This window comes from Colletotrichum gloeosporioides (assembly GCF_011800055.1).
Source record: "Colletotrichum gloeosporioides strain Lc1 chromosome Unknown consensus_16, whole genome shotgun sequence".
In the NCBI taxonomy this organism is placed as follows: Eukaryota; Fungi; Ascomycota; class Sordariomycetes; order Glomerellales; family Glomerellaceae; genus Colletotrichum; species Colletotrichum gloeosporioides.
The window spans coordinates 639,307-665,974 of record NW_025544661.1 but is presented as its reverse complement, the minus strand read 5'-3'; the positions used below and the strand labels follow the sequence as shown (position 1 = coordinate 665,974).

The following is a 26,668-nucleotide window of genomic DNA, read 5'->3' as shown; positions in this document are numbered from 1 at the left end:
TTCCCATCACTCACTCATCCTGTTCTTCCCTTCAACAGAATGGCTGCCGACACTTCCAACACTTCAACGCCAGACCTCGTAGGCTGGACCGCAGGCCCAGATACCCACGGTACTCTTACGCTTGTGTGGAGCTGTCTGCTCACAATCTTTGCTTGCACATGGACTGTGCTACACCTTAATGTTCCTGGCCGATACGAGGGTTCGTTCATAATTTTACCCCGTAAAATAAAGTGGATGGCTATCAACATTCTCCTTCCGGAATTCATATTTGCTAAAGCCGTTTGCGACCTGCGCCTTGCACTCGATGAACTCCGCGGCTTTGACGAATACGTACGACAGAACGAAGAACGGCGGGAGGAACTGCGCTGCAAATGAACCGTGTCTGCCAGAGATATGTGCCACGAGTGGTCCTGGGAGTTCGAATACCCGATGTGGGCGCAGTGGCTATACCGACTACTGGGACTTACGCCTCCGCGGCAAGATCCCAAACAAAAGCCGCTTCCGCGGTGGATATTGAATTTTCGATCCTTCCTCCATGTCCACGTCAAGTCATCTAATAATCAAACCGACATTGAAGCATAGACTGAGCCCGATCTCAACGGCCATGGGCTCTCGCAAGTGGGAACGGAATCATTCAACCGAATTCAACAAGGTGCGCCTTCAGGCGGCAAACTGCGAAGAAAAAGTTAGAAGGGAAGAAAGACATTCAATCGAATGTAAGCCTCTAGCATCCAGCAAAACATAGAGGCCAACTCCTCAGGAACAGCCCACCCAGTACACTGGAGAACCGTCCAGAAGTGGACTGTAGTACATTCTTGATATGTTCAGATGGGTGGAATCCTGTACCCAGAACCCTTCCGAAAATCAAAAGATGCTGAACCTACCTACTCCTGCTGTACAGGTTTCATGTTGACTTGCGACAACGGCTTTATTCCCCCAAGCAAACAACATCCCTTCCATCAACTAACTCTAGGTGATAAAGAAATCAAAGAGAAAAGCAAGGCAGATTGGGTTCTGAAAGGAATTGCCGTTGCCCAGGTCTCATGGCTGATTTTGAGTGTGGTTGTCCGCAGCGTCATACATCTTCCAATTACCCAGCTCGAGATCGCTACGATCTCGTCTGCTTTTATGGCTATAATTAGCTATGCAGCTAACTGGTGGAAGCCAAAAGACATTTCCCACGCGACAATCCTTCAAATCCCAGCTTCGAGTGTGAATTTGTCCTGGCCTGAGGTCTATCCTCGGTCGTTCCTGCTTCGCCTTCTGTCACCGACAAAGTTGCAATACCCGCTCATCTCTAATATGAATAAGCCACAGCGAGTTCCAAACGATTTTGTGTGGATGGATGGTCATAGCCCCCTCATGGTCATTCTCATGGCCATCTCCTCCATTGGCTTTGGCGGATTGCATTGTCTGGCGTGGAATTTCAAGTTCCCCTCTGAAGCTGAGCTCCTTTGCTGGAGGGTTGCGGGGGTTATATTTGCTGTGTTACCTGGGGTGACATTAGGAATCAGCCTTGTGATACATTTTCTGTCTACAACTTATGTCGACCACAAACTCGTATCCCTTTTATTACGCAAATTGGAACCATTGAATGGGCTCCAGTCAGACTTTTGGGAAGGCATTAAGAACGTCACATGGGACGGTCCTGCTTGGTGGTCCCAAGAAGCAAGACTCTTTCTCATAAGATCCCCAGCAGGATCAAGAGACTGGGTTAACGAGCCATCAAAAGAAACAATAGCAGAGCAAGCAAAACCTGAGCCTGATGAGATTCCATATGAGCACTATCGGGGATTTCACAGTGAATTGCAATCGTTCTTAAACTGGTGGGAGACAGCTCGAATGAAGGGCCCTTCTGTGGACGGGTCCCTCTGGAATTTGTTGTTCAGAGATTGTTCTGAGATGCAACATTAATCAGAATCAAAAGGGGTGGTAGACTTTTGGCCAGATTATGAGGACTTCATTAAGAGGAAACACAACATCCCCACCCCAAACATCCCTGACACTAGCTGCATCGGCTTGATACTTCGTGCCTACTGCGAAACAGTGGAGCAGCTACCCGCGGTGGAAAAGGTTCCAAAAGGTATGCGAGAAGGCATCGCTTATCTTACCCATCATCAGCGGCGTCGTCTACATAACCGCACGTTTGATGATTCTGGTCCTTCTGTTTACCTGCCTCAGAGAGACACTGGCAGGTGTCTACCAGGTAACGCCTTGGGTCAACTTTCTGCCGAACTTTTCTTAAGCAAAGCCATCTGTCTTACGCCAAACCTTCGTGGCCGCTACGATTTCAATTTTAGAGATTCTGATCAGACGAGAAACTTTGGCTACCGAGGAACAGCAATCTAGCGGGGGGCTACCAGGTGTTGAAAGGTGGATGAGAGCGGACTAGGGGAAGAAGTATAGGCATGTGGTGATGCGCGGAGTCGGTAAGATTTTCTGTAAGCCCGGTTTTGTAATGCGTGGGAGACATTAAAGGGATGATGATGATAGCTGAGGGGAAAATTTGAAATTTGTTGATAGTTCACCTCCTCGAGGCTTGAGATAGTTGCAGTACCGCGCCCAAAGTCCATTGCTAACTAATTCAACACTGTCACACACAACTACGAATTCTAATCATGTTGATTCTGGGTAGTATTGTTCGTAGTGAAGTGAATCTGCCTGCCCCAGGCAGCAGTCCCACAAATAACCTCACCTTTTCACCTCACCTCACCTTTGTCCTCCGCCCATCCAGGTGCCACCCCATCAACCCTCACGGTCTCACCACAAACACACGTTCCTTCTTTTATAGTCAAGGTAGCCGTCTAGTTTTCTCGTCCTGGCCGGCCGCATCCGTAACTCCAGAGGCCGTCTTTAGCCCAGCGGCAAGTCAAAGTGAGGGTAGAAACCAACCTTCGGGTGAGTTTCATAGGTTCGAATCTCCCTTGGGACTCTGCACCCCAATCGAGATTGTTCCGAACTTTTGCTCTTTTTGTCAACTATTGTCTGCTGAACTGACTTCGTACTTTTTTTCTTTTGAAAAATGTTGGAAGGGGTTTTGTGGGTGTAGGTTGCACCTGCTTGCGATAGTTTGCTACGTTTGAAATTGAAAACTTTTATATCTTGGTCTTCCCTTGAATGGTTTTTTTCCCCCTTCAAGATAGAAAAGAATCTGAAGTGCTTCTGTGGTTTTCAGTGGAGCTTGTTCTGGTTTGCTACGAAGCGGGAAAACTTTGATCTTCATGGAATTAAAAATATCTAAGGAAGCGTTTTCTGTTACATCCAATCGTACATGCGGACGTCAATAAGCCCGAGAAAGAATCGCTTTCCTGCGTCTAGTAATCATCCTCATTCTGCTCGTCGCCCGATTCGCCCTCCTCAGCCATGTTCATAAACATCCCGCTCTCCTCGTCCTCGTCTTCTTCTTCATCCTCCTCATCGTCGGTATCATCAACGCCAATAGTTCCTTCCGTCTCAGGCTCCGACTCAGTCTCGATGGGGTTCTTGCGACGATGGGCCATGAGCTTCTCGGCGAGCGACATCTTTTTGGGTGGCGCATCCTCCTCTGAGCTTTCCTCTTCTTCAGACTCCTCGTCGGATATTGGGTTTTGTTGGCGGTTGCGTTGGAGCTTCTCAGCGAGCGAGAGCGGCTTCTTTGGCCTTGACGGTTCCTCTTCCCCGTCCGACTCATCCTTGGCCTTATCGTCGCCAACCTCTGCGCCGCCCTCATCTTCGTCTTCTTCTTCATCGTCTGATGGTAGTACCCGAGCGCGTCTGCCAGCCGGTCGTGCAAGCTTCTCTGCCTCGTCCTCCTCATCTTCATCCTCGTCGTCGGATACGACCACGCGTCGCCGCCGAGTTGTGCTTTGGGCCGGCTGTTCCTCCTCATCGTCTTCGTCGTCGATCTCGGAATCGATTTTGATGAATTCACGTCGTCGCCTTCTGGCTGGGGGTTGTGAGTCTTGTGCCTCGGTCTCTTCCTCCTCATCATCATCATCATCAAGGACCACCAGAGGCCGACCACCTCGCCCACGGGGACGATCTGCTGCAGCTTCCGGCTCGGGACTTGAGAACTGTGCCGCTGAAGCATCGCCGTCGACAAGCATGCTGCCGCCGTCCTCATCTCTCAGCGGTGAGAATCCTCCAAAGTCAGAAGCGCCACCATCCTCCTCATCTTCGCTTTCCTGGCTGCCGTCGATCTCAAGGTCATCCACGTCCGGGTCCTCATTCACAGACTCCTCGTCGATGGTGGCGTCGTCGATACCGTCGCTCTCGTACTCATTCTGATCCGAGTCGTCTTCTTCCGAGGATTCCCCTACGTCGTCGCCTTCTTCGTCTTCATTGGGGTCGTACTCCCGTGCGTCGCCGTGCTTTGCCAAAAATGCGGGAAACCTGTCCGCGGCGTCCCAACCGAAGCATGTCATTCGCCAGTACTTGATGTCGCAGAGCTGTTCAAACATGACATCCCACTCCCCGACAGTCTCAGCTTCGAGATCAGGGTCTCCTTCCAGAATCGTCTCCCGGAGTTCGTCGCCGAGTTCGTCCAAACCGTCCATGGCCGCAAACTGCTCAGATGCGTGTTTCGCGGCAAATTCCGGGTGCTTGTCGACATCAGGCCAGCAGTACACAAAGTGCAGGTCTTCGCCAATCCGGCACTCTCGCTGTAACTGCTGGATCTCGTAACGGTGGATCTTGTCCGAAGCGCACCATCGCAGCTTCTTTGGGGGGCGTCCCTCGTTGTGCCACTCGAATTTGTAAAAGTTGATCACCTCGGGAAAGGATGCAAGAGTCTGCATTTCCTTTAGTTGGAAGTAGTCGATATCTGCAGCGAGGTGGAGCACGTTTTCTGAAAACCCTGGGATGACGGCGTTGTGAGCCCAATCCTTCCTGTGGCCGTTGATGTGCACAATGTCGCGCTCCTTGTTGAAGTGCACGATCCGGCGGCCCTCGCGGATGGCTAGCGTGTCTGGGAACGCCTTGAGCGCGATCTCGCGACTTTCCTGGTGAAGACCTAGCATCGCGTCCACCGCCCGGATCTGGTTATCCAGGGTCGCGCTTTCCCAGATAACATCTTGCGTCGGCGAGCAAACCATCTGGAAAGAAAGAACGCGCGGTGAACGATCGAGGTCCGGACAGAAGTACTGCCAGATGCGATGGCGCAGCTCGATAGGCAGCTTCTTGAACTGGGTGAAGACGGCCTTGGGTTGTGCCTTGCGGCTGCTTCCTGCCCCTAGAATGTCGTCGTAGTCTGATTCCTCATCGGATGAGTCGTCGCTGGACTCGGAGTCGCTGTCGCCTGATTCGGAAGCCTCGACGTCGAGGAAGCCGGTGCCCTGATCTTCAACCTCAGAGTCGACGGAGTTTTCCGAGTCGGATGCATCGTTCTGCACGAGGCCGACGCCCTCGGTGGCGGATTCGTCTGATGAGTCTGTCATTTTTCGTGGATGCTCTGATGAAAGTTGAAGGCCTTTCGTCGTTTGTTGAAAGGTTTTTAGTTGGGCTGGCTTGTCGTCTGGGTGAGACGCGGTTTGGTCGTTGGCGCCGGGCGCCGAGTGGAAATTTGTCACGCGCTGGCAGTGCCAGAGCACGTGACCCTGATGGCTTTTTTCTCTCCCTTGCTGGCCCCCCACCTGGCGCCGGCTGCACGTCGTCGGTGCACTCACTCACTCACTCAATCTGCCTGGAAGCATTATGAGATTCTTTAATGCATCCTGTTCAACTCATCCAATCTTCATGCTGACGCGAATACAGTTGCATGGATGAGTTCAGTTGATGACTGTTGCTATCTTAGAGTTTATTAGTAAGAATCTTCTCTTTCTAGAATACTTAAAGGGTATGAAAAAAATCAAAAAGTGAAGGAAATAAATGAGAGAAAACTGGGTAAAGACGACCAAATCTAAATTAGAGCATTCAAAATAAGCGCTGTGAAACTCATCTTCAGTGGCTTATCAAAAGTTTTATCATGAGACTCAAGCTGCCGAAGCAGCAGGTCGCTTGTTGGGCGTATTTTCAGTCTTGAGACCTCGTCGTCTTTCTCACTAGGTACCTTGAACGCACCCAGCGTGCAAGTGACCTTATCAAGTTCTGATTGTTCGCTCAAACGTCTGCTAATCATAATGCAAGTTCTATAAAATAGCCTCAGATGAGTGCACCATTCTTTCAATGCTCAAGTCTCGGAATGCTTCCACGTGTCTCTGCGAGATTACAACGCCTCAGCAACAACGCCCAAAGTCTTGGCTGCCTCCGAGAGGCGTTCCTCCTTCCACTCAACGCTCTCCTCTGGCAGCACGAAACTTGAGTATGCCTCACCCGCCGTCTCAATCAAGGTCTCAATGCCAGGGCCGTTCGTAAACACAATAGCCCTTACGAACCGGGTGCCAAAGTCGAGCGTAAAGGCCTGTCCGGCAGAAACCAGGAGAGTCTGTCCCTCGCGGACCTCGGTCCATTCTCCAGACTCCTTCAGCTTGATCTTGAGCACACCCTCCTGGACACAGAAGCAGTGGTCCACTGTCGGGAACGTCAGCCACCTTGAGAGAGGTGACTTTGCGTACAGCTTAGAGGACTCGAGGCTGGTAATGGCGAACTTGCCGCTGCACTGCGATGCATTGATGAAAGGGCGCGACAGAACACCGCCGAGAATGTATCTGGGGCCGGTGTTTGCGCGGAGGAAGTAGGGCTCCAGAGGTCCCGGGAGGACATTTTCGCTCTCCTGCCAGTCTGAGACCTCGGGAGGCGTGTAGTTGCGCTCAAAGTGAACATCAAAGCGGTCCTTTGCGGCCATGACCTTGGGAATCAACAAGCTCTTAAGGTCACGGTTGTCGTTTTCTGGTACGATAATGCCCTTGTATGTCTCTCCGACATAGCGGAAGAAGTCTACCCAGTCACCAGGGGCGACCAAGCCCAAGGTTTCCGTATGAGGGCCCAGGAGCTCAGGGTTGTGAATAACTTTCTATTGATTGTTAAAATTCGACCTCTACACGGAATGGGTTTCGGGCGGGTGTGACTTACAGGGGGAACATAGGCAAAGTCACCAGGACCCATGATCCTGCACTTGTCACCGTTCCATAGCTTCAAGTAGCCCTTGGTAACGAGGAAGACGTCGTGAGCTTCCGCGTGCCAGTGGAAACCGGGCGCATCAGAAAGGACGGCACCGCTGGAGAAGACGGCGATGCCACCGTTTGTCTGTTTTGAAGATGCAAGAATTCTGAAAACGCCCTTGCTGCCGGGGATCGTGACGCGCTCGCCCTCGAGCTGGTCAATGATGTACGTCGTCCTGGCGTCAGGGGGAGTCGAGTGGACCGGAATGCTCATGTTGGGCAGTAATGTCCAATAATCAGGGAAAGAAATGCCTGTTTGCGGATGCGGTATGTGTGGGGTGCAAGGGGGCTGCAAGCTGATTGCACGTGTGAACGAGTTGATGAGGGGATGAGGGGATGAGGGGTCAATTGTTGTCGATGAGTGCTTTTGGGGCGCTTGTCGAGCCTCTTTTTAGAGCTGCGTTTCCCCGCGTTCGCAACGGTCCTGGAGCCGAAATAGTGAGGGGACGCCCACCGGGACCACATTGCCTTATTGCCCTCTAACGTCGGGATATCAGAGCGGCGTCTGCGGATGCTCGGAATTCCCGACAATTTCCGGAACACCCGCGGAACATCCGCCGTCTCGAGGTCGAGTTGCCACAACTCCACACCCCGGAATGCCGGCTCGGAGGGAATTCTCACGAAGGTCCACAGGCGACGATTTCTTGTTCAGCTATCTAGGTTGTCCCCGCCGCACTATTACCCCGGACTTTAAGACTGGAATTGTATCCGAGATTCCTCTTTGCAGAAAGATTCCCGTATGAAAGCCAAGCACGACAGCAGCCATGACGACCCAGCCCCCCTTCCGCGCAGTTTACAAGACCATAGGTCAGCAAGAGATCGATGTGGATGTCTACCTGCCCCCGCCGGCGGAGGCCAAGGCATCGCATCCGGTTGGTATGTTCTGACCCATGACTGCCTTTTACAGCACCACAGGAGTTTCTTCGGACTAATGTGGGCCTTGCCAATAGTCATCAACATCCATGGAGGAGCCTTCATGCTAGGCTCCTCAAAGATGGTCAACAGAGACCAAGTAGATGACTGTCTCAGCAGAGGATGGATCGTCTTGGCTCCTAATCACCGGCTCTGTCCCCAAGTCTCCTTGCTCGATGGACCCATGAGGGACTGCCGTGACCTTCTTGCTTGGGTGTATGATGGCAGTCTGCAAAAGGCCGTTGATACCCAAGCTGAGGGGTCATATGCTATTGACACCGATCACGTATTTGCGTTTGGAACTTCATCCGGCGGCACACTTTCGCTTAGCTTGGTAAGTTCATGCAGCTCAGAACTAGACTTCAGAGGGGGCAATTCTCCAGATTAGCGAGGTGACACATGGCGCTGACGAGATGAACCAACTCAGGGGTTTGGGGTTCCCCGTCCTGTCGCTGGAATTTACGACATGTATGGCCCAAGCAACTTTACAGATCCGTTCTGGACAAAGAGGCTCGAACATGTCGCTGCTAGACTTCCCTCAGGACTGACTGAGGAGTTCCTAAACAAAGTGTTTGATGAGGACCCGGTGCCTATCCTGGGTGGCGTTTCCCTCGAAGGACAGGCCCCGGGTCCTCCGAACTTTGACGACCCGCGACAGGCGTTTGCGATGACGCAAATCGCCAATGGCAACGTCATGAACACGATAGTCCCATCCCATAATTGGGACGAGGTTGACCCCATAAGAAACATCAGCGCGTCCTTCCCGCCGACATTCATAGTCCACGGGCAAGCGGATACAATGGTCTCCATTGATCTAAGCAGGGAGCTGTTTAAGACTTTGCAAGAAAAGGGGGTCAAATCTGTTTTGAGGGAAATTCCGGGCGAGGAACATACCTTTGCGGCGAAGATGAAGGTCGGATCTCAGACTTGGAACCTCCAGCGCGAAGGGTTCGATTTCCTTGAGAGCTTGATCAAATGACCCAAATGCATCCAATTCATGAGCTAGTTTGATACAGAATAAGTTAGCTGCATCATGCGTTCTTCGTGCCAACAACCCGGTTCGGAGATCCGGAGAGTGAGACACTCAATTTCTCTTGGGGGTTGTCAGTCAGCCTCTACCCTACCATCGTGATCGCATGGGCTAGTATACAGACCGTCTTGTGTCGTGATTGGCTCCTGCCATCCGAAGTGCTATTGAAAGTCAATTGGCATTGACAGCTTAGGCTTGCGAATACAAAGCAACTCCTGCCCGGATGTCCCGTGCTGCATGTTCTCGGTGCAATGCGTAGCGGGTGGCTGAGGACCCAGCATTTTGACACGACAAGCCCATTTTTTCGGCCTGGTGGAAGTGTGCGATCACCTGCGCAGTTACGTGTCAAGCGTGACAGAACCAAGCTTTGGCCCAATTTGAAGTGCCGATGGGCCAAAGTGGCTAGTAGCATCCGGGGACCCCGCCACCCTAAGCGTTGGAGAAGAGTCTGGGGTGCAGTCGGGACTTCCGGCCGCGAGCCCGGATAGATCCCGGCCAGCGTCGCAGGAACCTGCTTGTCGAGTCGGTGAACTTTGATATAATCCTCCGTGGTCAATCAGCCCATCAACACCTTGCCATCGACTGACAATCTAGATCTGCCAACAACCATATCGGAAGGTCAAGCCGCCGACGCTCCGTCTGAACCACAGATCTTCACAGCAATCCTTGACAGAGACCCTGATACCCTTTGTGCATTGCGCAGGAACGTAAAGCACAACCGAACCAACACCGGGTCGGCGTTACTACTCACCCGACGACAACGCGGTCGAAGCCGCCTACTAGGCGAACGACTCTGAATGATGGACTCTCCTCGCGACGAGGTTCACGACGTCAAGGTGGATGTCACGCACAATGAAGAGGCCCTTCGGGAGGCCGACCGCCAGATGAGTCCGATGGAATGTTTGCGTCGGAATCCAAAGATCGCTCTTTGGACTCTGTACGCCAACGGTAAGTAGTTCGTCCGATCACGGTTGACACTCAACTCTAACATTGGCAACTCAGTTGGATCTTGTCTGGTTGGTTTCGAGAACCTCGCATTGTCAGTATGCTTGGCCATGCCGGCATTCCAGTAAGTCAACAATTTGAATCCCGCTTCGAGAGCTTCATTGAGCCTTTCTAACAACGACGTGTTTCCAGAATGACCTTTGCGTCTGAGGTCAATGGAGCTCTGATCATTCCGGCGTACTGGCAGTCAGCATGGAACGCCATGTACAACACGATGATGTTCTTTGGATCATTCACTGCTGGGTACGTTCAAGATTGGTTCGGTCGCCGAGCGGTCATGGCGATGGCGATTGTCGTTTCCGCATGCGGTATTGCGATCAGCTACGTCTCAGAAACTCCCTCTCAGTTCTTGGGAGGCAAGATTGTCACTGGATTTTCTGTCGGTCTTTTCACCGCGACCACCCAGACGTATGTTTCTGAGATTGCCCCTCTGCCCATCAGAGGCATTGCGCTCTCGGTCAACACCATCATGCTGGTAAGTGTCTTTTACAAGTAGACGCCAGTTGACAGCCACGCTAACTAATCACGAACAGAATTTGGGCTTCCTTATCGCCATCTCATCCAGCTTCTCCCGAACCGCGATCATGGACAAGTCAGCTTTCCGTGTTGTCTTCGCCGCGGCCTGGGCTTTCCCCGGAATCCTCGCCCTGGGCTTGCCATTTATGCCCGAGTCACCGACGTGGCTGGTGCTCAAGAACAAGCACGACAAGGCTCGCCGGTCTCTGGAGCGACTCTCTGGTGCCACAGAAGATATCGACACCCGTTTGAACCAGATCATCGAGAACGTCGAAGCCGAACGCCGTCTTGCCGCCGAGAAGGCCTCCTTTGTGGACTGTTTCAAGGGAACCAACTGGCGCAGAACTCGCATTATCCTCATCTGTTTCTACATCCCTCAAGTCACTGGTGCCGTTCTCTCGTCCAACGCCCCTTACTTCCTTAACCAGACCGGTCTTGACAGCCACACCGTGCTCATGCTGGTGCAAGTCGGCATTGCTGTTGGTCTCGTTTCTGCCATCCTCAACGCCTTCTCGATGATGAGGTTCCGCCACCGCCCGCTGATGTTCTTTGGTATCACCGTGTGCGTCTGCTTGTACCTCACCATGGGCGTCGCGGCGGCCTTCCCGAAGACGAACGCGTCGCTCCTGACCATCGGTGTGGCCCTGATCTTCACATCTATCTCCTACGGACCCGCGGTCGGTGCATCCATGGCTGTTGCAGGCGAGGTCTCCGCCTCGAAGCTCCGTGCCAAGTCCCTTGGCATTGGCGTGGCCTTCTCCTCCTTCGTCAGCACCATCTGGACCATCATTCTGCCGTACCTGTTCAACTCCGATCAGCTCAACATGGGCGGACACATTGGGTGGATCTTCTTCATTATGGGCGTTATCATGTTGGTGGTTCTCTACTTTGATGTTCCAGGAACCAAGGGCCGGACGTTTGAGGAGCTGGACCAGATGTTCGACATGCGCATCTCGGCGCGCAAGTTTGAGAGTTACCAGTTCAACGAGGGGCCGGTGGATACCAAGTGATGCGGGTAGAAACAGGGGGTCCTGTTTTGAGTTGTTTTTGTTCATTTTAGCTACGAAAGTTACGAAACTGCGTTGGGTAGTGCTGGAAACTCTTTTTGCGGGTCTCGCTGCAAGTTCCATCAGTTTTTCTCCATTGTGATTGCTCGTGCATATGACTTGGATCGTAAAGATCGTCCGCTTTGTAACATTGGGGACTTTTGATTTCGGCCCTACTCGCGGGCTGCAACGTCGGCGGCAAAGCCGACGTAAACAAACCGGAATTGCCGGCTGCGAGTGGAGTCGGCCATGACTCTCCTTAGTCTCTATTGGAGGTTTAGTAAGCGGAACAAGGGGTTTTGCCAGAGCTGGCCAGGAGCTCAAGGTCGCATTTGTTTCTGGCATTGAATCTCAGAGTGAAGATCGATACTACTAACATGGATTTCATCTGATATGGAAAGAGAAGAGGACACGAAAATCTTGAGTTGTCATATTGCAGCGAGTTATGGTTGCTGCCCCTGAACGCGTTGGATGAACACCCCTTTCCGCGCACGATTCAGCTCAACATTATTCGCGCATGACCGGCCCCTTCGTGACTGAAGCAGGCTGAGCAAACAACTCAACAGGACGGCTCGGCCAGATCCCCCATGCCATCCACTTCAAAGCCCGTCAAGCCTGCCCCCGGCCTGAGGAGGAGCTGACCAAGCTTACCAATAAACACACATGCAATTCTGTTGAAGAAGGGTTCCGCGATCGCAACCTTACCCCACAACACGCCGTCCCCGCATCATCTTGCCGTCTTATGCCGCTTGTCTTGTGCGGGGAAGTGGAGAATTGATCGTTCCCACGTTCCTGCGGCAGAGCTGCGTTTCGGATGCGCGGCGGGCGTCAACAGCTTCTGCACTTTCTGCATACAACCACAAATCTCTGTAGCACCCCCCGTCTTCCCACATTCGCGAATCGAAGAGTGGCCCAGATTATCAAGCGAAAGACGGGTGTTCCGATACTGAAGTCATTCACGTACGACTCGCAGTCCCACGGGCGGGCAGTTCTCGCTGTTTTCAGTCGCTACAGAGGATGGATTCTGCAGAGGCCCAGCGCACGACGCAGAACTCTGGCATCAAGGTCCGCCGACCCCGGGCCGCTCGAGCGTGCGATCTCTGCAGGGCGAAGAAGAACAAGTGCGATGAGCTGTATCCTTGCACCTATTGCAAGAGTGAGTTTTCCCCGTGAATTTAATCCCGCAATTGAGCTTGTTGTGGCGACTAACGTGAAAATTCAGACCGCGGCGCAACATGTGTCTACAAAGGCCAAGACATGTCGAGGAGGCATTACACACCGGAGTACGTATCTCATCTAGAGTCTCTCTAGTCTAGCGGAAGCTTTGCTGATCCTCGACAGATATGTGAGACAACTTGAAGAACAGGTCAAGAGCCTCTCGGCTCTCGCAGAGTCTCAGAGCCAGAAGGCTCAATCGACAGACGACAACGCCTCGGTATCCGCAACTATTCCCGAAATAGCCGAGGGTTTCTCACCGGCAGACTGCAGCCTCCAACGGCGCCCATCACGAAGCACGACTGTCGGCTCACCGTCAAATGCACGCTCCAGGAATGCTGCTGGCCAAGAGGTTTCCGGCGTCAACCGACACACTCGGAACGTGGAGTTCTACGGAAGCTCGTCGTCAGTTGCTCTTCTGTCACATGTGCAGAGAACCGGTGAAGAGCCTGTGATATCGAACGACTTGGACTCAGATGCGGGAACTTTGCTATCAAATCTTCACAATCCCGCCTTTTCATCACCGGCAGCCGATCAGCCCCAGGGAGGACCAGCTCACACTGGTGAGGAGAGGTCGTCTGCGAGGCCGGTAACTCACTACCCACAATGCCGGCATTTCCTGCAAAGTTTCTTTTCTAGTATACACTATGTGCATCCTATCCTCGACAAGAAAATCTTCTTCGACCGCTGCGAGATGATTTGGTCGAACCAAGAAGCTGCGCGGACGCCATCGAGTTTCATAGCTTTGTATTACAGCATTCTGTCTTTGGGCGCCCTTATTGGAGTGCGAGAGGATGAGCCCATTGATGGGATCGAGAACCTGCAATGGAGCAGGAGGTTCTTTGACGAGGCGAAGAGGCGGTGTGATCAACTGGGAATGGTCACTGATCTGGAAATGGTCCAATGCTACTTCTTTTTGGTGAGTTGATTCGGACGCAGGCTGGTTCTAGGAAGATAATGCTGACAATTGTGAAGGCGAAAGTTTGTCAAAATGAGTTGAACGCGCATTGTGAGTAATTGTACATGTGGACGAGTCTGCGTTGATCTGAGCTGATGAGTTTCGATCAGGGTCGTACATGTACGTTGGACTCGCCGTCAGAACAGCACTGGCAATGGGTATCAACCGCGAACCTGGCCCAGGATGCAAGAAAGATCCAGCAGAGCTAAGAGCTGAAACGAGAACGTGGTGGTAAGGACAGCCGATGCTCTCCAAACAGTTTGAATGCTGACAAAATTCAGGGGTTTATACTCATTAGAAACGTAAGACTCCAGATTACTCAACCCTCCCTCAGACTACTAACTTGAAGAAAGCGAAATGTCTTTCTCGATGGGCAGACCTGACACATTAGGAGCTGACCTCTACCACAACCGACAATTTCCAATTATTGGTGAAACAGAAAACGAGTACTCATCTAGCTCAGACCTCGTGGATCCTCCGTCTTGCGCCATCATCAAATCGATGGTGGACTACTCAAAAGTCATCAGAAGCATCTGCTTGGGAATCTACTTGCCAGAGACGACGGTTCCGAGAACGGTTACCCTGGCGCACCAGATCGATCAAGACTTGCAAAAGTGGGTTGAGAGCCTTCCGGAGCCGATTCGGCCGACAGGGACGGTTCAGCCGCGTTCACTGAAGAGCGCCAAGGAGGCTCAATGGATGAAGAGGCAACGGCTCGTCTTGACTATGCGTAAGCTGTCCGCCGTGTATCCTCAGACACAACGACCCGCTAATTGGTGTGCCAGGCTATCTCAACTTGAAGATTCTCCTCTTTGGCTCGATACTTCTCACGTCGTCTTCTGCGGAGCGTGCATCAATCCCGGGATCACACGAGGGCATTCAGACGTGTCTTGAATCTGCCAAGCAAACGATTGAAATCATCTACCAGACTTATCAACATCATGATTTCTTCCGCACATGGTACGAGTTCACTGATTACGAACTTCGCTCGGACACCTGACTGACATCAATCATAGGTTCTACAACACAACATACACGGTGTTTGCGGCTTCGATGATTTTGGTGTATGTCACTCAAGAGGCTGTAGAGTCAGAACTGCAACCCCTTCTTAAACTCGTCGGCATGGCCATAGAAATTCTCGAGACCATGGACGAGTGCGTAGTGGCCTTGAGATCGGCCAAGCTTCTGCATAAAGCTATTGAGAAGGCCGAGAAGAAGTTCTCGGCATCAACACCGTCCGCGGCTATGATACCAGCCATGCCACCCGCGGATGCAATGTTGCAACTGAACCATTATTGGGGCCCCTTGAACATCCTCGACAATGAGATGGACTTTGGGTTTGCGATGCAGTTTGCGGATTTCGAGGGAACGAATTCGCTGTTCATGGCGTTGGATGATCAAAGAACCATGTAAAAGAATCAAGGAATATGACTTAATCATGAACCTGATTGCGGGATCCAGTTCATGTTCTCAATTTCCTTCCCAGTCGTCGTAACCCTGTGCCCAATGAAGGGAAAGATGTACGACGGTCGCCGTCTCAGACTCTGATGTTTGTCAACAAACAATGCCGACACAAGTGCAATAACTGCCGTGAGGCGTAGGAACGCGGACACGTCTTCGTCTTTAAGTAGTAACTGGCCCGCTCGGAGATTCCTACGATGCTGGACATCCGAATCATGCCCCAAAAACAGCAGCAACCGGCGGAAAAGCCGAAGCGGGGGCGGGATGTGGGGGCCTTTGCTGATGAGATCTCATGCGGGGAAGTTCCGGGGTCGGAATGTCGGAGGCATCGGGGGGCTGTGGCCCCGACTGGTGCATCGTCACATGGGGTAGCTAGCTGGAAGCTCCGATTTCACGATGTTTTGGTGGCGGGACAAAACATTGCAATTTGCAAACTTCATCTTGTTAAAGATCCAAGTGTCGTCCGTCTTGAGAAGTCCAGCCGTCACGAACAGAAACATAACCACAACTACAATCATAACGTTTACACGCCTGCATTGAACCCCTCCAACTTCAATTCTCCAAATTTTCCACATTTTCTCCAAAATCACGATGGGGTCGCAAGTTGACGAGAGGGACTTCACAGCCCTCCTCTCCGAACTGACGTTGGAAGAGAAGGTCGCGCTTCTCTCTGGACGTGACTTCTCCACAGCAGCAGGTGTTGCGCGCCTCAACATCCCTCCCATCAGAGTGAGCATAATCTCATGACGTCTCAAAACGTGTCAAGAGACGGCAACTGACCATTTCACTTCCAGGTCGCAGACTCCATTGCTGGAGTTCGCCCGTCAGGAATCACAGCCGACCTTACGACCGCATGCTTCCCCAACACGGCCTGCCTGGGCTCAACATGGGATGCCGAGCTTCTGGGCCGCATGGGTGAGGAGATCGCCAACCAGGCCCGTCTCAAGAGCGCGCAAATGGTCCTGAGCCCGACAATCAACATCCACCGCGATCCTCGCGCCGGACGCAATTTCGAATGCTTCAGCGAAGACCCCCTGCTTTCTGGCCAGCTTGCTGGCGCGATCACTAACGGCATTCAGAAGCATGGATTCGGATGTTGCCCAAAGCATTTCGTGTGTAACGATTCAGAGACGCTGAGGCACTTTTACGACGTGCAGGCGTCTATCGATAGCCGTGGGCTGAGGGAGGTCTATCTCGCGGCGTGGCAACATTTGCTGAGAACGTCGAATCCGGCTGGCATCATGACTGCGTATGTTTTCTCTTCTCCTCTCTACGAAAATCTAAACAACGCTAACAGCAAGTGCGTGACAGGTACAACAAGGTCGACGGCACATTTTGCAGCGAACACGAGCCATTAATCGAGCGGGTCCTGCGCAAAGAATGGGGTTTCGACGGAATGGTCATGAGCGACTGGTTCGCCGTGCACGACGTGGTTGCGCCGGTCAAGGCTGGTCTGGACCTTGAGATGCCTTTCCCGGTGTTTAGAGGCGGGCGGCTGGTCGAGGCCGTCAAGTCTGGCAAGGTGTCTGAAGCAGAGATCGACGCCAGAGCTCTCAAGATGCTGGAGCTTCGAAACCGCACGAGAACAGTTCACGGTGAACGACCGGAGAGGTCTGAGATAACCGACGAGACCAACCAAATCGCGCGGGAGCTTGCGGCAAGCGGTATCGTTCTTCTGAAGAATAGCGCCGAAGCTCTTCCCTTGGATTCATCAAAGACGAACAAGGTCGCCTTGATTGGAGAGTATGCTGGTGCGCCTGTTGTCACTGGCGGAGGCAGTGCTTCGTGCACGCCGCAATACCGACACTCTCCTCTCGAGCTGCTGAAGAAGGCCTTCTCCGACGAGAAGGTGCAGTATGCCGCTGGTGTGCGAACGAGGCGCGTTATTCCATTTGCGCCTGCATCAAAGCTTACCGCGCAAGACGGGCGTCACGGCATCGATGTCAAGTACTTCAACGATGACACTCCAGAGCCAATCTTGACGGAGTTCCAGGAGAAGGCAGATGTCTGGATGTTAGGCGAGTTCAAGGCTGGTCTCAAGGTTCCGGGATCCCGCTTCGAGATCACCACCAAGTTGACTCCGGAGAGCACCGGAGAGCACACGCTTGCGGTCCGAACTACCGGAGAGTTCTCCCTAACCGTGGATGGCAAGGAGGTTCTTTCCGGGCCGCAGAACAACATCGCCACGGAGCAGTTCATCTTCAACCACATCAAGCTCGAGACACGCTTGCAACTTGCCATGAACGCGGGGCAAGCCTACGACATCAAGCTCAGTATGAAGTCGCGGGACGCGCTAGTGAGAGGCGAGCCCACCCCCTACGCCGCATCCCTTTGCTTTGAGGAGTACCGCTCCGACGAGGCTGGCATCGCCGAGGCAGTCGAGCTCGCGAAGGCATCAGACGTCAGCATCGTCTACGCCGGCCGCAACGAGCAGTACGAGTCCGAGGGCTACGACTTGGAGGACATCCGCATGCCGGAGAACCAGGCAGCGCTGATCAAGGCCGTGGCCGCCGCGTCCAAGAAGACCGTCCTCGTCCTGCACTGCGGCAACCCCATCGACGTCAGCGCCGTGGTCGACGACGTCGACGCCATCCTGCTCGCACATTTCCCCGGACAGGAGGGCGCGCAGGCGACGGCGGACATCTTGACAGGCAAGACGAACCCCAGCGGACGCCTCGCGACCACGTGGTTCAAGACGTTGGAGGACGTGCCCAGCTTCGGCGACTTCCCGGCTACCAAGACCGAGGACGGCAGCATTGCGCTGAAGTACGCGGAGGGCCCGGGTGTGGGTTACCGGCACGCTAACGCGGCAACACGGGCGCGGTGGGCTTTCGGCTACGGCTTGTCGTACACGTCGTTCGCGTACTCGGACCTGGACGCGACCGTCTCGGAGGAGTCGGGTGTAGCCAAGTTGAAGGCGACTGTCAAGGTCACCAACACTGGCTCCCGCGCAGGCAAGGAGGTGGTCCAGCTGTTCGTTAGTCCAGCAAAGGAGACCTCCGTCTGGAGACCCGAGCGCGAGTTGAAGGCTTTCACGAAGGTGACTCTGCAACCGGGAGAGTCGAAGGTGACGACGTTGGAGGTTGATTTGAAAATCGCCTGCAGCTACTGGGACGAGGCGCAGAAGGCTTGGAGATTGGAAAAGGGTGTCTATGGAGTGCTTGTTGGAGATCGCCGAACCGAGATCTCGGTTGCGGCGGAATCGGTCTGGAACGGGTTGTAAAAGGGACAATGGATAGAAAATTCGCCTCCTATTCTAGACTTCGTTCGGGCTGGGTGGCATACTTGGCGACTGGAATCATCATGCTTTTCAATTATTACCTATCAAGTTAGTAGAAATTACATGAGTTGACGACACTTTACTGCTCGTCTTCTTCGCTCTTGTCACCGTTCTGGGGCGGGAGTTTCTCCATTGCCGTGTTAGTAGCTGACTAGAACCGATCCGAGACATTGAACGCTAGGTGGCTCAAGCCACAATATTTCAGTGTCTAGACCTCTACATTCAAGACATTACCCCGGGGATGAAGAGGCTAATTCAACAATCTCCCTGGCGTAAGGATCAAAGTGCCATCAAAGTGACATATCCTGGCGGACTTTGTGGATAAGACTGCGTCTATCACGAATGGAAATTTGTGGTATTTCAGCTTAGGCCTCGTTTGCAGCCTCACCCTGCGCATCCTCTTCAGATATTGGGTCATCGTCCGGTGATCAGAACACTTCCGTCCTCTTTTCCGTGTAGGTGGGTGAGGTGCGGGACGAATGACCTCCAAGTGCTAGGGGTGCGGATGGACCTTCTCTTTCAACCTTGTAAGACAAGCTCTCTCTGATTCGGTCCGCATTCGGGGAACACCTCTCTCGGGGAAGACACTTCAACTTTGATAGATCAGGCGGTGGGGTTGGAGCATCTGGCCCGCGCTCGTTGACATCACTTCAACGAAATCAACTTTTCTCTTGTGTCAAGGCCGCAGTCAAAATCACGGGTTCCTCCCTCAGACAATGTCTTCACGCGATGGGCCTAGTCTCAAAGCATACACGCCACCAAAGCAAGCCACCGGCTCGTCAAAACATAAGCGCTGATCCCAGTCCCCAGCTTAGTTTCCATGTCTGAGACCTCTCCCATTTTCGGCTGACAAGCCCGAAATGCATGCCAGCCACGCTTCTCTAGCTCGTGCGCGCGCCCTCACCCCCTCACGGATCCCACCTGGTTGGGTGGGAAGACAGAGAGCTGGGGCCAATGTTTTGAGGTTGTGAAGCTTAAGCAATACGGGAGTCAAAACTTATGCAGCCAATCGCCCAATGACACTGTTGTTTTATCGAACAAGGCAGGTCACTCCGGATGATCTGCACGCCCGTTCGAATACTCGAGGAGCATGGGCCACGCTGCCCAGGTGGACGTATTGTCCATGCCTCCAGGCCCGTGATATCCTTGCGATGTGAGGTTTTACAGCGAAGCTTAACAGCTTCGTCTGCGTGGTCGTGACTCCTGTTTCCCGCCCATCCCTGGCGACGGACAGGGAACAATCCCTTCGGCTTTATCCTCACGAAACGGAGTTTAGTTCCCTTCCCACACCACTGCAGCCTCTCCAGAGGCTCTTCAGCTCGTCAGCTTGGTTTCGTGTTACCGGCCAACAGCGAATCCTCTTGGCCTCTTTGGGCCTTGGGACGGGGCGTCGACAGGGTGTCTTGGCCAAGATGGTGTAGCGCCTCCGCGCCTCCGCGCCTTGCATTCCTCTTAGCACCTTAGGGCTGGATGATGCCGGGGTACCGCTTTGACTCTAACGACACTCTAAATCACTCGCTAGCTTGTCCTTCATGCTTGGGTCTGATATTTTGCCCAGGTCAGTCCGCAGCATCTTCAACCCTCTTCTTCTCCTCCCATCCAACGGCGACCCGCACTCCGACGCTGGCTCCCGCACAAGAGCCACGGCCAGACATCAACACCGCCCCACCGACGACTGTCCACAGACGATGTGAACGGGAACAGGCGACGTCGTGAGCGAAAATTCTAGTCTGTGACGGCTTGATACTCGATGATTACAAGGCATTTTGGCGACGGCCAAGGCTCGGTCGCGAAACGATATGGACATGGAGTCTTTCAACGTCGACGTCATTGAGGATGGCGGCCCGCCCGGTTTGGCGCCCCAGGGGCAGTCTGTCATATCATGTGCAGTGGCATCGGCGGTCCTTTCGGGGATCATTGTCGGATTGAGATTCTATGCGCGTCTATCGCCGGCGCGACTTTTGGGGTGGGAGGATGCGTGGATTTTGATCGCATGGGTACGCTGAAATCATCATCAAAGACATCGTCACATCAGGAGCCCATGGCAGCTCACTCAAGCTCTGAGGCATGCGGTGTTCACTGAGGGGGAATTGCGAGACTGACTGCGATATGGAACAGATTTGGTCCGCCTGCCAATCCGCCGGGATGGCAATTCGTAAGAAACTTGAGCATCCTCTTCCTCTGTTGTTGCTGATTATCTGATAGAAGCAATCACTGGAATGGGCGAGCGATACGAGACACTGAGTGTGCACCAACAGCAGACTTTCTTCAAGGTAAGGAGAATTTAGTAGTCCAGTCCCATGAGTCGTGAAGTCGAGTCAAGCTGACAGTCATGAGTAGTGGTCATACATTACTATTATCTTCTACAACCTCGGACTGGCTTTTGTCAAGGTCTCTATACTGCTGCTGTACCTGCGGGTACTACGAGACCTAAACTATCGCAAAGCGTGCTATATTGCACTATCTCTCGTCGCAGTAGTCTCCACATGGACGGTCTTCTCATCGGTTCTGTTTTGTTTACCCTTTGAGAAGAATTGGAAACCAAAGTCTGTTCAGTTCTGTTCACCTGAAGTGCGGTTGTTCTAGTGCTGACCAGGACCACAGTGCACCTGGGAAATGTCTTGACAGGGGGGCTACCTGGTTCGCCAACGCCGCCATCAACATTTTTACCGATTTTGTGATCCTCATCCTCCCTTTGCCGATTCTTCCAAAGATAAAACAGCCCCGCCAGCAAAAGATCAGTTTATATCTGATCTTTGCACTCGGGTTCTTGTAAGTGCCCAGTAACGCTGTCATAAGTACCGAGCGTGTGATCTGACTTGCAATGTTTAGTGTTTGTGTCGTGTCAATATTGCGCATCCCGTCACTGGCATCGGCTTTCAGGTCGACCGATCCGACATTTGACAGTCCGGGCATAGCCGAATGGTCCATCATTGAGTTGAACACGGCCATCGTCTGCGCTTGCCTAATCACATTAAAACCCTTGGCAAGACGCTTCTTCCCTCGACTTCTGGGATCGACAAATCACGATGTTGGGAAGGAACGTGGGCCGGGCTCGGGGCCGGGAGACGGTGTCCCTGCTACAGTCGGGTCGAAGGAATCGGGGCACAAAGCGAACCATGCAAGGCACGTCTCGGATGGGAGTGAAATACAGTTGAACCACGACACTTTTGGAGCGAGATCTACAAACCACACCCATGGCTCGCGCCATAGCATTGTAGAGTCGTCGGATTTGGAGTTGGGGCTGAAGTCGATACCTTTGGACGACGATCCAATGCCGATGAAATAATACCAGATTTGATACCAGCTAGCGTAACGAGGAAGTCAGTTTCAATGTTTCATTTCAATCTCACGGAATTTCCATTCAGTCCATGAAACCACTGCTGCAAAAGCTTGTTGTCTATGAGGCCGAATGGACGTCGGTGCAGACTTTCCGCTTTGGGTAATCAAACATCGAACGAGGCGATTTTCGCCTGCAATATCAACGGTCACCAAAGTACGAGCTTGTAGTCACATTATGACGTCTTATTAGCCTTAAGCAGATTGACCGAGGAGCTATCCGTCCCCCAGCCCCTGTCACGATCCCTGGGCCCCGATGCCGAAGAGTTCGTATTGCTCCTATCGCCCACGCTAGCCCCGTGTTTGCCATTAAACGGCCCTTGTTCCCCCATATTACTTCCCTTCAAACAGCCTCTCAAGGCGCAAGTTCGTCCGGCAATGCAACGCTAGTGGATCTTCCCGTGTTAAAAACAACGAGCCATCACAAATTGCATGATGCGCGCTGGACCTCATTGGGCAGGTGTCAAAAGCATCATGTCGTGCTTCTTGGCGACGAGATGGCATACTTCAACGGCGACTTTCGCGCTCTCGCGATGGCGGGGAGTTTGGCTCGCCATCTGCCTTGCACACGCTCACATTCGTTTTCGTTAACTACGCATCGACAATCATGCGCGCGGAAGCAGCTCTCCTCGCGGCGCTGCTCAGCACAGCTCAGGCGCTGCATCAATTCGCGCCTCGCTCACTCAACGAGAGCGCTGCTAGCGATGCGACGCCCAAGAGGTACATCGTCGAGCTGAAGTCACGCGCACACGGATCGCGCGTGGCTTCCAAGGCTTCCTCTGGGCTGCCCGGGCTTCGAGTCGTGAAGCAGTTTGACTCAGACATCTTCCCCGGAATCGCCGTCGAATGTGACCACGGCTGCACGGCCGAGTCTATCCAGAGCTTGCTTGACGGGTCCGATGATGAGTCCGTTGTCGCTTCCGTCTACAAGTCTCAGATGTTGCAGCTGCTCCCGACCGTGGAAGGCGAGTCATTCAGCGACGATGCGGCTGCGGTGAAATACTCGGTTCATGGCCTCACTGGCGTTCAGAACCTACACGAGGATGGAATCCTGGGCGAAGGCGCCGTTGTGGCAATCGTTGACAGCGGTGTCCAGTACACCCACCCGGCTGTGAGTAGTAAACTTGCCGTTGTTCCCGACATGATTTGAGCTGATTTATAATCTTTCCGCCAGCTCGGAGGAGGCATCGGCGATAACTATACGGTGATCGGTGGTTATGATCTTGTCGGTGATGGTACGTGATTAACCCCCGGAGCCGGTGGGTTTGCGTGAAAGACGCTGATTTAGAGTTGGCAGCGTGGCCTGACGCGCCCGCACAGCCCGACAACGATCCCATGGATAGATACGGACACGGCACGCACGTGGCCGGCATCATCGCGGGAAAGAGTGACCAGTTGAGTCTTCGCCTAGAGTTATGCTAAAATTTAAACTAACTTGCCAAGATTTGTCGGGGTTGCGCCCAAGTCCAAGCTTCTCTCGTTCAAAGTCTTTGGCAGCAGCGGCTACTCGAATGAGGAGACTGTCATTGAAGGCTTCTTGAAGGCTTTCGACTCAGGGGTAAGTTGAAGACTACAATTACGCGTTGACTTGTGACTAAGAGTCATTCTAGGCCGATATCATCAGTGCCAGCGTTGGCGAAGGTAGCGGCTTCACCAACAATGCCCTCGCTGTGGTGGCATCCAGGATTGTCGATAATGGCGTCGTCGTCGTTTTCGCTGCCGGCAACTCAGGACAGGATGGTCCCTTCTCTATGGCCAACGGCGCGTCAGGAAAGCATGTCTTAACTGTTGCCTCAAGCGATCCTGGTGTTTTCCCCGCGCAGGCCTTTTCCGCCAACTTCAACCTCGATGGAAACTCCAATAATACCGAAGTCGCTTACGTCCCTGGCTCAGGGTTCTTCCCGGACACCATCGTCGATTGGCCGGTGAAGCCGATCACCTTGAACGCTTCGGTCGAGAACGATGCTTGCCAGCCTTTGCCCGCGGACACCCCTCAGCTGAACGAGACTGTAGTTCTTGTGAGACTTGGGGGCTGCACCGTGACAACTAAGCATACCAATGTGGCTGCCTTTGGCGCGCAGTATATTCTCTTCTACAACAACCTGGACATCTACCAGAGTCCCGTCAGCTCCAACCGCGTTGGTCTTACTGGGGCCATTGAGGGCAACGCTGGTGAGGCAATCATCTCCACCATTCTCGCCGGCGGCAACGTAACAGCTTCGTTCAACATTGACACCGCCCACTATGTCGGTATTCGGAACGCCGGCGGTGGGCGGCCCGCTCTATACTCCTCCTGGGGTAGCACCTATGATCTTGCTCTCAAACCCGATGTGTCCGGCCCGGGCACCAAGATTCTCAGTACCTACCCGACAAATGAGTATCGTGTGCTCAGTGGCACAAGCATGGCAACGCCTTACTTATCCGGCATTGCTGCTTTGTGGGTTGGCAAGTTTGGCGGAAGGTCAGCGCATAAAGATGACCCTGAATGGGCGAAGCGCCTCATTGCTCGCATCACAACCACCGCCCGCGCCGTTCCCTGGGCGGACTGGGCTACCAGCGTCACTGACTATGGTTTCTGGGCTCCAACTACCCAAGTGGGAGGTGGTCTTGTTGACGCCGAGAGGGTTCTGGGCTACACAACCGAGCTTAGCTTTGACGGCCGCAAATTTGAGCTTAACGACACTGTCCACTTCACCGGCACGCACTCTGTTGATATCACGAACCAGGGCTCGAACTCGGTCACCTACAAGTTCTCACTTCAGGATGCGGGTGGCTATGAGTCCTATGAGCCTTCAGTCCCTGGCCAGCAACAGACTTTTATTCCAGCCATCCCACTGTATGCGGAGGTCAGCCCTGTCAAAATGACTCCTGAGGTTGCTTTGCCTGCGGACGTTGCTGTTGGCCCGGGAGAGACAAAGACTGTGGAGTGAGTTTCCGCGATGCACTTCATCCCTTACAGACGGCTTACAAGATGGGCAGATTTACTTTCAAGGCCCCCGAGGGTGTCAATGCCACCAAGCTTCCAGTGTACAGCGGAAAGGTGCTCGTGAGTGGCAGCAATGGCGAAGAACTGGGTGTCCCGTACTTCGGTAATTGTCTCCCAATCTGATAGAAGGCGTGTAACTGATGACCCGACAGGTGTTGCTACCGACTTGAGACAGACCATCGAAAGTGTGTGGGCCTACGGTTGGAGCCTTCCAAACTTGGTTTCAGGAGTCAACAGCATCAGGCTTGAGCAAAAGTCCAAGTGAGATAAGCCACAATGTTTTACTCTGAAGGCAAAGCTGACGCTTGACAGCTTCACATTCAACCTTACACGAGAGGCGCAGGATTTCCCCAAGCTGACCACGCGCTTACTCTGGGGAACCGAGGAGCTCCGTTGGGACGTGAGTCAGCCAAGAGTCTAGGAACTTCACGAGATTCCCCAAACTAATTATCGTCATATAGATTTTCCACGGCAACTACTCCGAGGCCGAATGGTCATATCCCCCCGTCGTTGGCGAGAAGGGCTTTGTAGGCTCAGCCACTAGCTGGAATGGCACCGCAAGCTCTTCCTGGTTCATCCCCGGCGAAGATAGCGAAGATGACATCTTCTCTTTCCCCCTTTACACCCAACCGGGAGGCCGGAACGGTATTTACTACTGGCTTGGAAGATACGCCAATGGATCCCAGGTGCTGCCTGGATCATACACGTGAGTTCCGCTAGTTACTCGCCATCTGGATATGAGAGGCTGACCGTACAAGCTTTCGAATCGCGGCTCTGCGGCCTTTTGGTGTACGCGAGGTCGCTGGGGACTGGGACATCTGGAAGACCCCCGCCATCACTGTGTTGCCAGGAAGCACATTTGAGGGCTAGGTTGGCTATCAATTCAACGACATTTTCATTGTGTAGACTCAAGTTGATCAAGGATTACCGTTCTCATAATCGTCAACCCGTGTGGTACTATGTCGGGTAAAAACTAGCGCAGATCAGAACAGAGGTAGTCAATGGCCACATTACCGCCACAGGCCAACATTAACCATTGAAGACGTGCAGCCCAACATGAATCATACCCATCTACATCGTACGATCTGGGTACTCGACCCGTATTGACCCCAGAGTTAGGCTATCGCTTCCTTCAGTCAGTCAGCATGGCAATTCGGCAAGCTGTAGCCAACTCATTGGTGAATGCCTTTCGTAGTGAACTTGTGCATGTTTGTCGAACACAACTTACTTGGAAATAAGATGTGACTATTTTAAAACGATGGCTGAGCACTTCTAAAAAGTTTCGCCCTTTTCATCGTCAACAGTGCTATGTGCCGTCAGACAGTTTTCCTTTCGTCCATGACATCCTGGCTGGGCTCCAATCGACAAGACACGACTTCTCGGCGAGCTCTCTCGGGTTGGTCGCCGCGCAAAACGCTTAATCATTCGATTGTCAGAATTGGACCCGCCGCTATGACACCCTGACGCCCTGTCGAGAGCGAATAGAGTGCTTACTTCGGGGAAGGGAACGGGAATCATCCGTGAGACGACAAGTAACCAGAGAGAACAAGGTGAGCCCGAGTCAGCTGGATGCAGGGAAGCGCAGGGGTTCAGTCTTCGAATGGACACCACGATCCCAGTCCGTGCTGGACTGTCAAAATGGGTCCCGGACGGAGGGGTGGATCACGGATCGACGAGGGAACCCGTTTCAAAATGCGCGGCTCTACGGCATTTGGATCGTTGCAGAGGATGATTTTCTTGGGTTGCCGAAATTAGCTGCAGGTGCGCAATCCTTCAGCGCCAATCTCCCCAGTTCTCTAGTGCTCAAGGAAGCTTGGATGGCGTTTATCGGACCATGATAGACG

At 53.1% G+C, this 26,668-nt stretch overlaps 8 protein-coding genes and 1 pseudogene across 9 annotated transcripts; 7 read left to right on the top strand and 2 right to left on the bottom strand.

Moving 5' to 3' along the window:
• Positions 1–604: 604 nt before the first annotated feature.
• On the top strand, positions 605–2,349 carry GCG54_00012934 (annotated as a pseudogene). The gene is made up of 3 exons: positions 605–807; positions 829–1,894; positions 1,928–2,349. Coding segments are annotated over exons 1-3 (1,691 nt in total).
• Positions 2,350–3,314: 965 nt separating this feature from the next.
• On the bottom strand, positions 3,315–5,414 carry GCG54_00012933 (uncharacterized protein; the record flags this gene model as incomplete). The annotated part of the gene is made up of 1 exon (XM_045412799.1): positions 3,315–5,414. One exon carries the CDS (start codon positions 5,412–5,414, stop codon positions 3,315–3,317), a length of 2,100 nt encoding a protein of 699 aa, XP_045268805.1.
• Positions 5,415–6,181: 767 nt separating this feature from the next.
• GCG54_00012932 (uncharacterized protein) lies at positions 6,182–7,290 on the bottom strand (the record flags this gene model as incomplete). The annotated part of the gene is made up of 2 exons (XM_045412798.1): positions 6,182–6,928; positions 6,988–7,290. The coding sequence occupies 2 exons, from the start codon at positions 7,288–7,290 to the stop codon at positions 6,182–6,184; spliced, it is 1,050 nt and encodes a 349-aa protein (XP_045268804.1).
• Positions 7,291–7,672: 382 nt separating this feature from the next.
• GCG54_00012931 (Non-reducing polyketide synthase ausA) lies at positions 7,673–8,967 on the top strand (the record flags this gene model as incomplete). The annotated part of the gene is made up of 4 exons (XM_045412797.1): positions 7,673–7,739; positions 7,836–7,952; positions 8,027–8,322; positions 8,416–8,967. The coding sequence occupies 4 exons, from the start codon at positions 7,673–7,675 to the stop codon at positions 8,965–8,967; spliced, it is 1,032 nt and encodes a 343-aa protein (XP_045268803.1).
• Positions 8,968–9,818: 851 nt separating this feature from the next.
• On the top strand, positions 9,819–11,549 carry GCG54_00012930 (General alpha-glucoside permease; the record flags this gene model as incomplete). The annotated part of the gene is made up of 4 exons (XM_045412796.1): positions 9,819–9,966; positions 10,021–10,087; positions 10,156–10,498; positions 10,557–11,549. 4 exons carry the CDS (start codon positions 9,819–9,821, stop codon positions 11,547–11,549), a joined length of 1,551 nt encoding a protein of 516 aa, XP_045268802.1.
• A 1,053-nt stretch (positions 11,550–12,602) lies between these two features.
• Positions 12,603–15,171, top strand: GCG54_00012929 (uncharacterized protein; the record flags this gene model as incomplete). The annotated part of the gene is made up of 9 exons (XM_045412795.1): positions 12,603–12,741; positions 12,808–12,868; positions 12,927–13,719; positions 13,776–13,809; positions 13,869–13,989; positions 14,040–14,060; positions 14,112–14,488; positions 14,544–14,718; positions 14,775–15,171. The coding sequence occupies 9 exons, from the start codon at positions 12,603–12,605 to the stop codon at positions 15,169–15,171; spliced, it is 2,118 nt and encodes a 705-aa protein (XP_045268801.1).
• Positions 15,172–15,810: 639 nt separating this feature from the next.
• GCG54_00012928 (Beta-glucosidase) lies at positions 15,811–18,442 on the top strand (the record flags this gene model as incomplete). The annotated part of the gene is made up of 3 exons (XM_045412794.1): positions 15,811–15,948; positions 16,014–16,468; positions 16,531–18,442. The coding sequence occupies 3 exons, from the start codon at positions 15,811–15,813 to the stop codon at positions 18,440–18,442; spliced, it is 2,505 nt and encodes an 834-aa protein (XP_045268800.1).
• A 1,856-nt stretch (positions 18,443–20,298) lies between these two features.
• GCG54_00012927 (uncharacterized protein) lies at positions 20,299–21,788 on the top strand (the record flags this gene model as incomplete). The annotated part of the gene is given in 6 exon segments (XM_045412793.1): positions 20,299–20,369; positions 20,390–20,496; positions 20,705–20,772; positions 20,840–21,045; positions 21,056–21,271; positions 21,332–21,788. The coding sequence occupies 6 exon segments, from the start codon at positions 20,299–20,301 to the stop codon at positions 21,786–21,788; spliced, it is 1,125 nt and encodes a 374-aa protein (XP_045268799.1).
• A 657-nt stretch (positions 21,789–22,445) lies between these two features.
• GCG54_00012926 (Thermophilic serine proteinase) lies at positions 22,446–25,694 on the top strand (the record flags this gene model as incomplete). Its single annotated transcript, XM_045412792.1, has 10 exons — positions 22,446–22,949; positions 23,013–23,073; positions 23,127–23,232; positions 23,282–23,396; positions 23,449–24,764; positions 24,818–24,927; positions 24,977–25,085; positions 25,137–25,224; positions 25,286–25,530; positions 25,583–25,694. The coding sequence occupies 10 exons, from the start codon at positions 22,446–22,448 to the stop codon at positions 25,692–25,694; spliced, it is 2,766 nt and encodes a 921-aa protein (XP_045268798.1).
• Between the last annotated feature and the right edge of the window lie 974 nt (positions 25,695–26,668).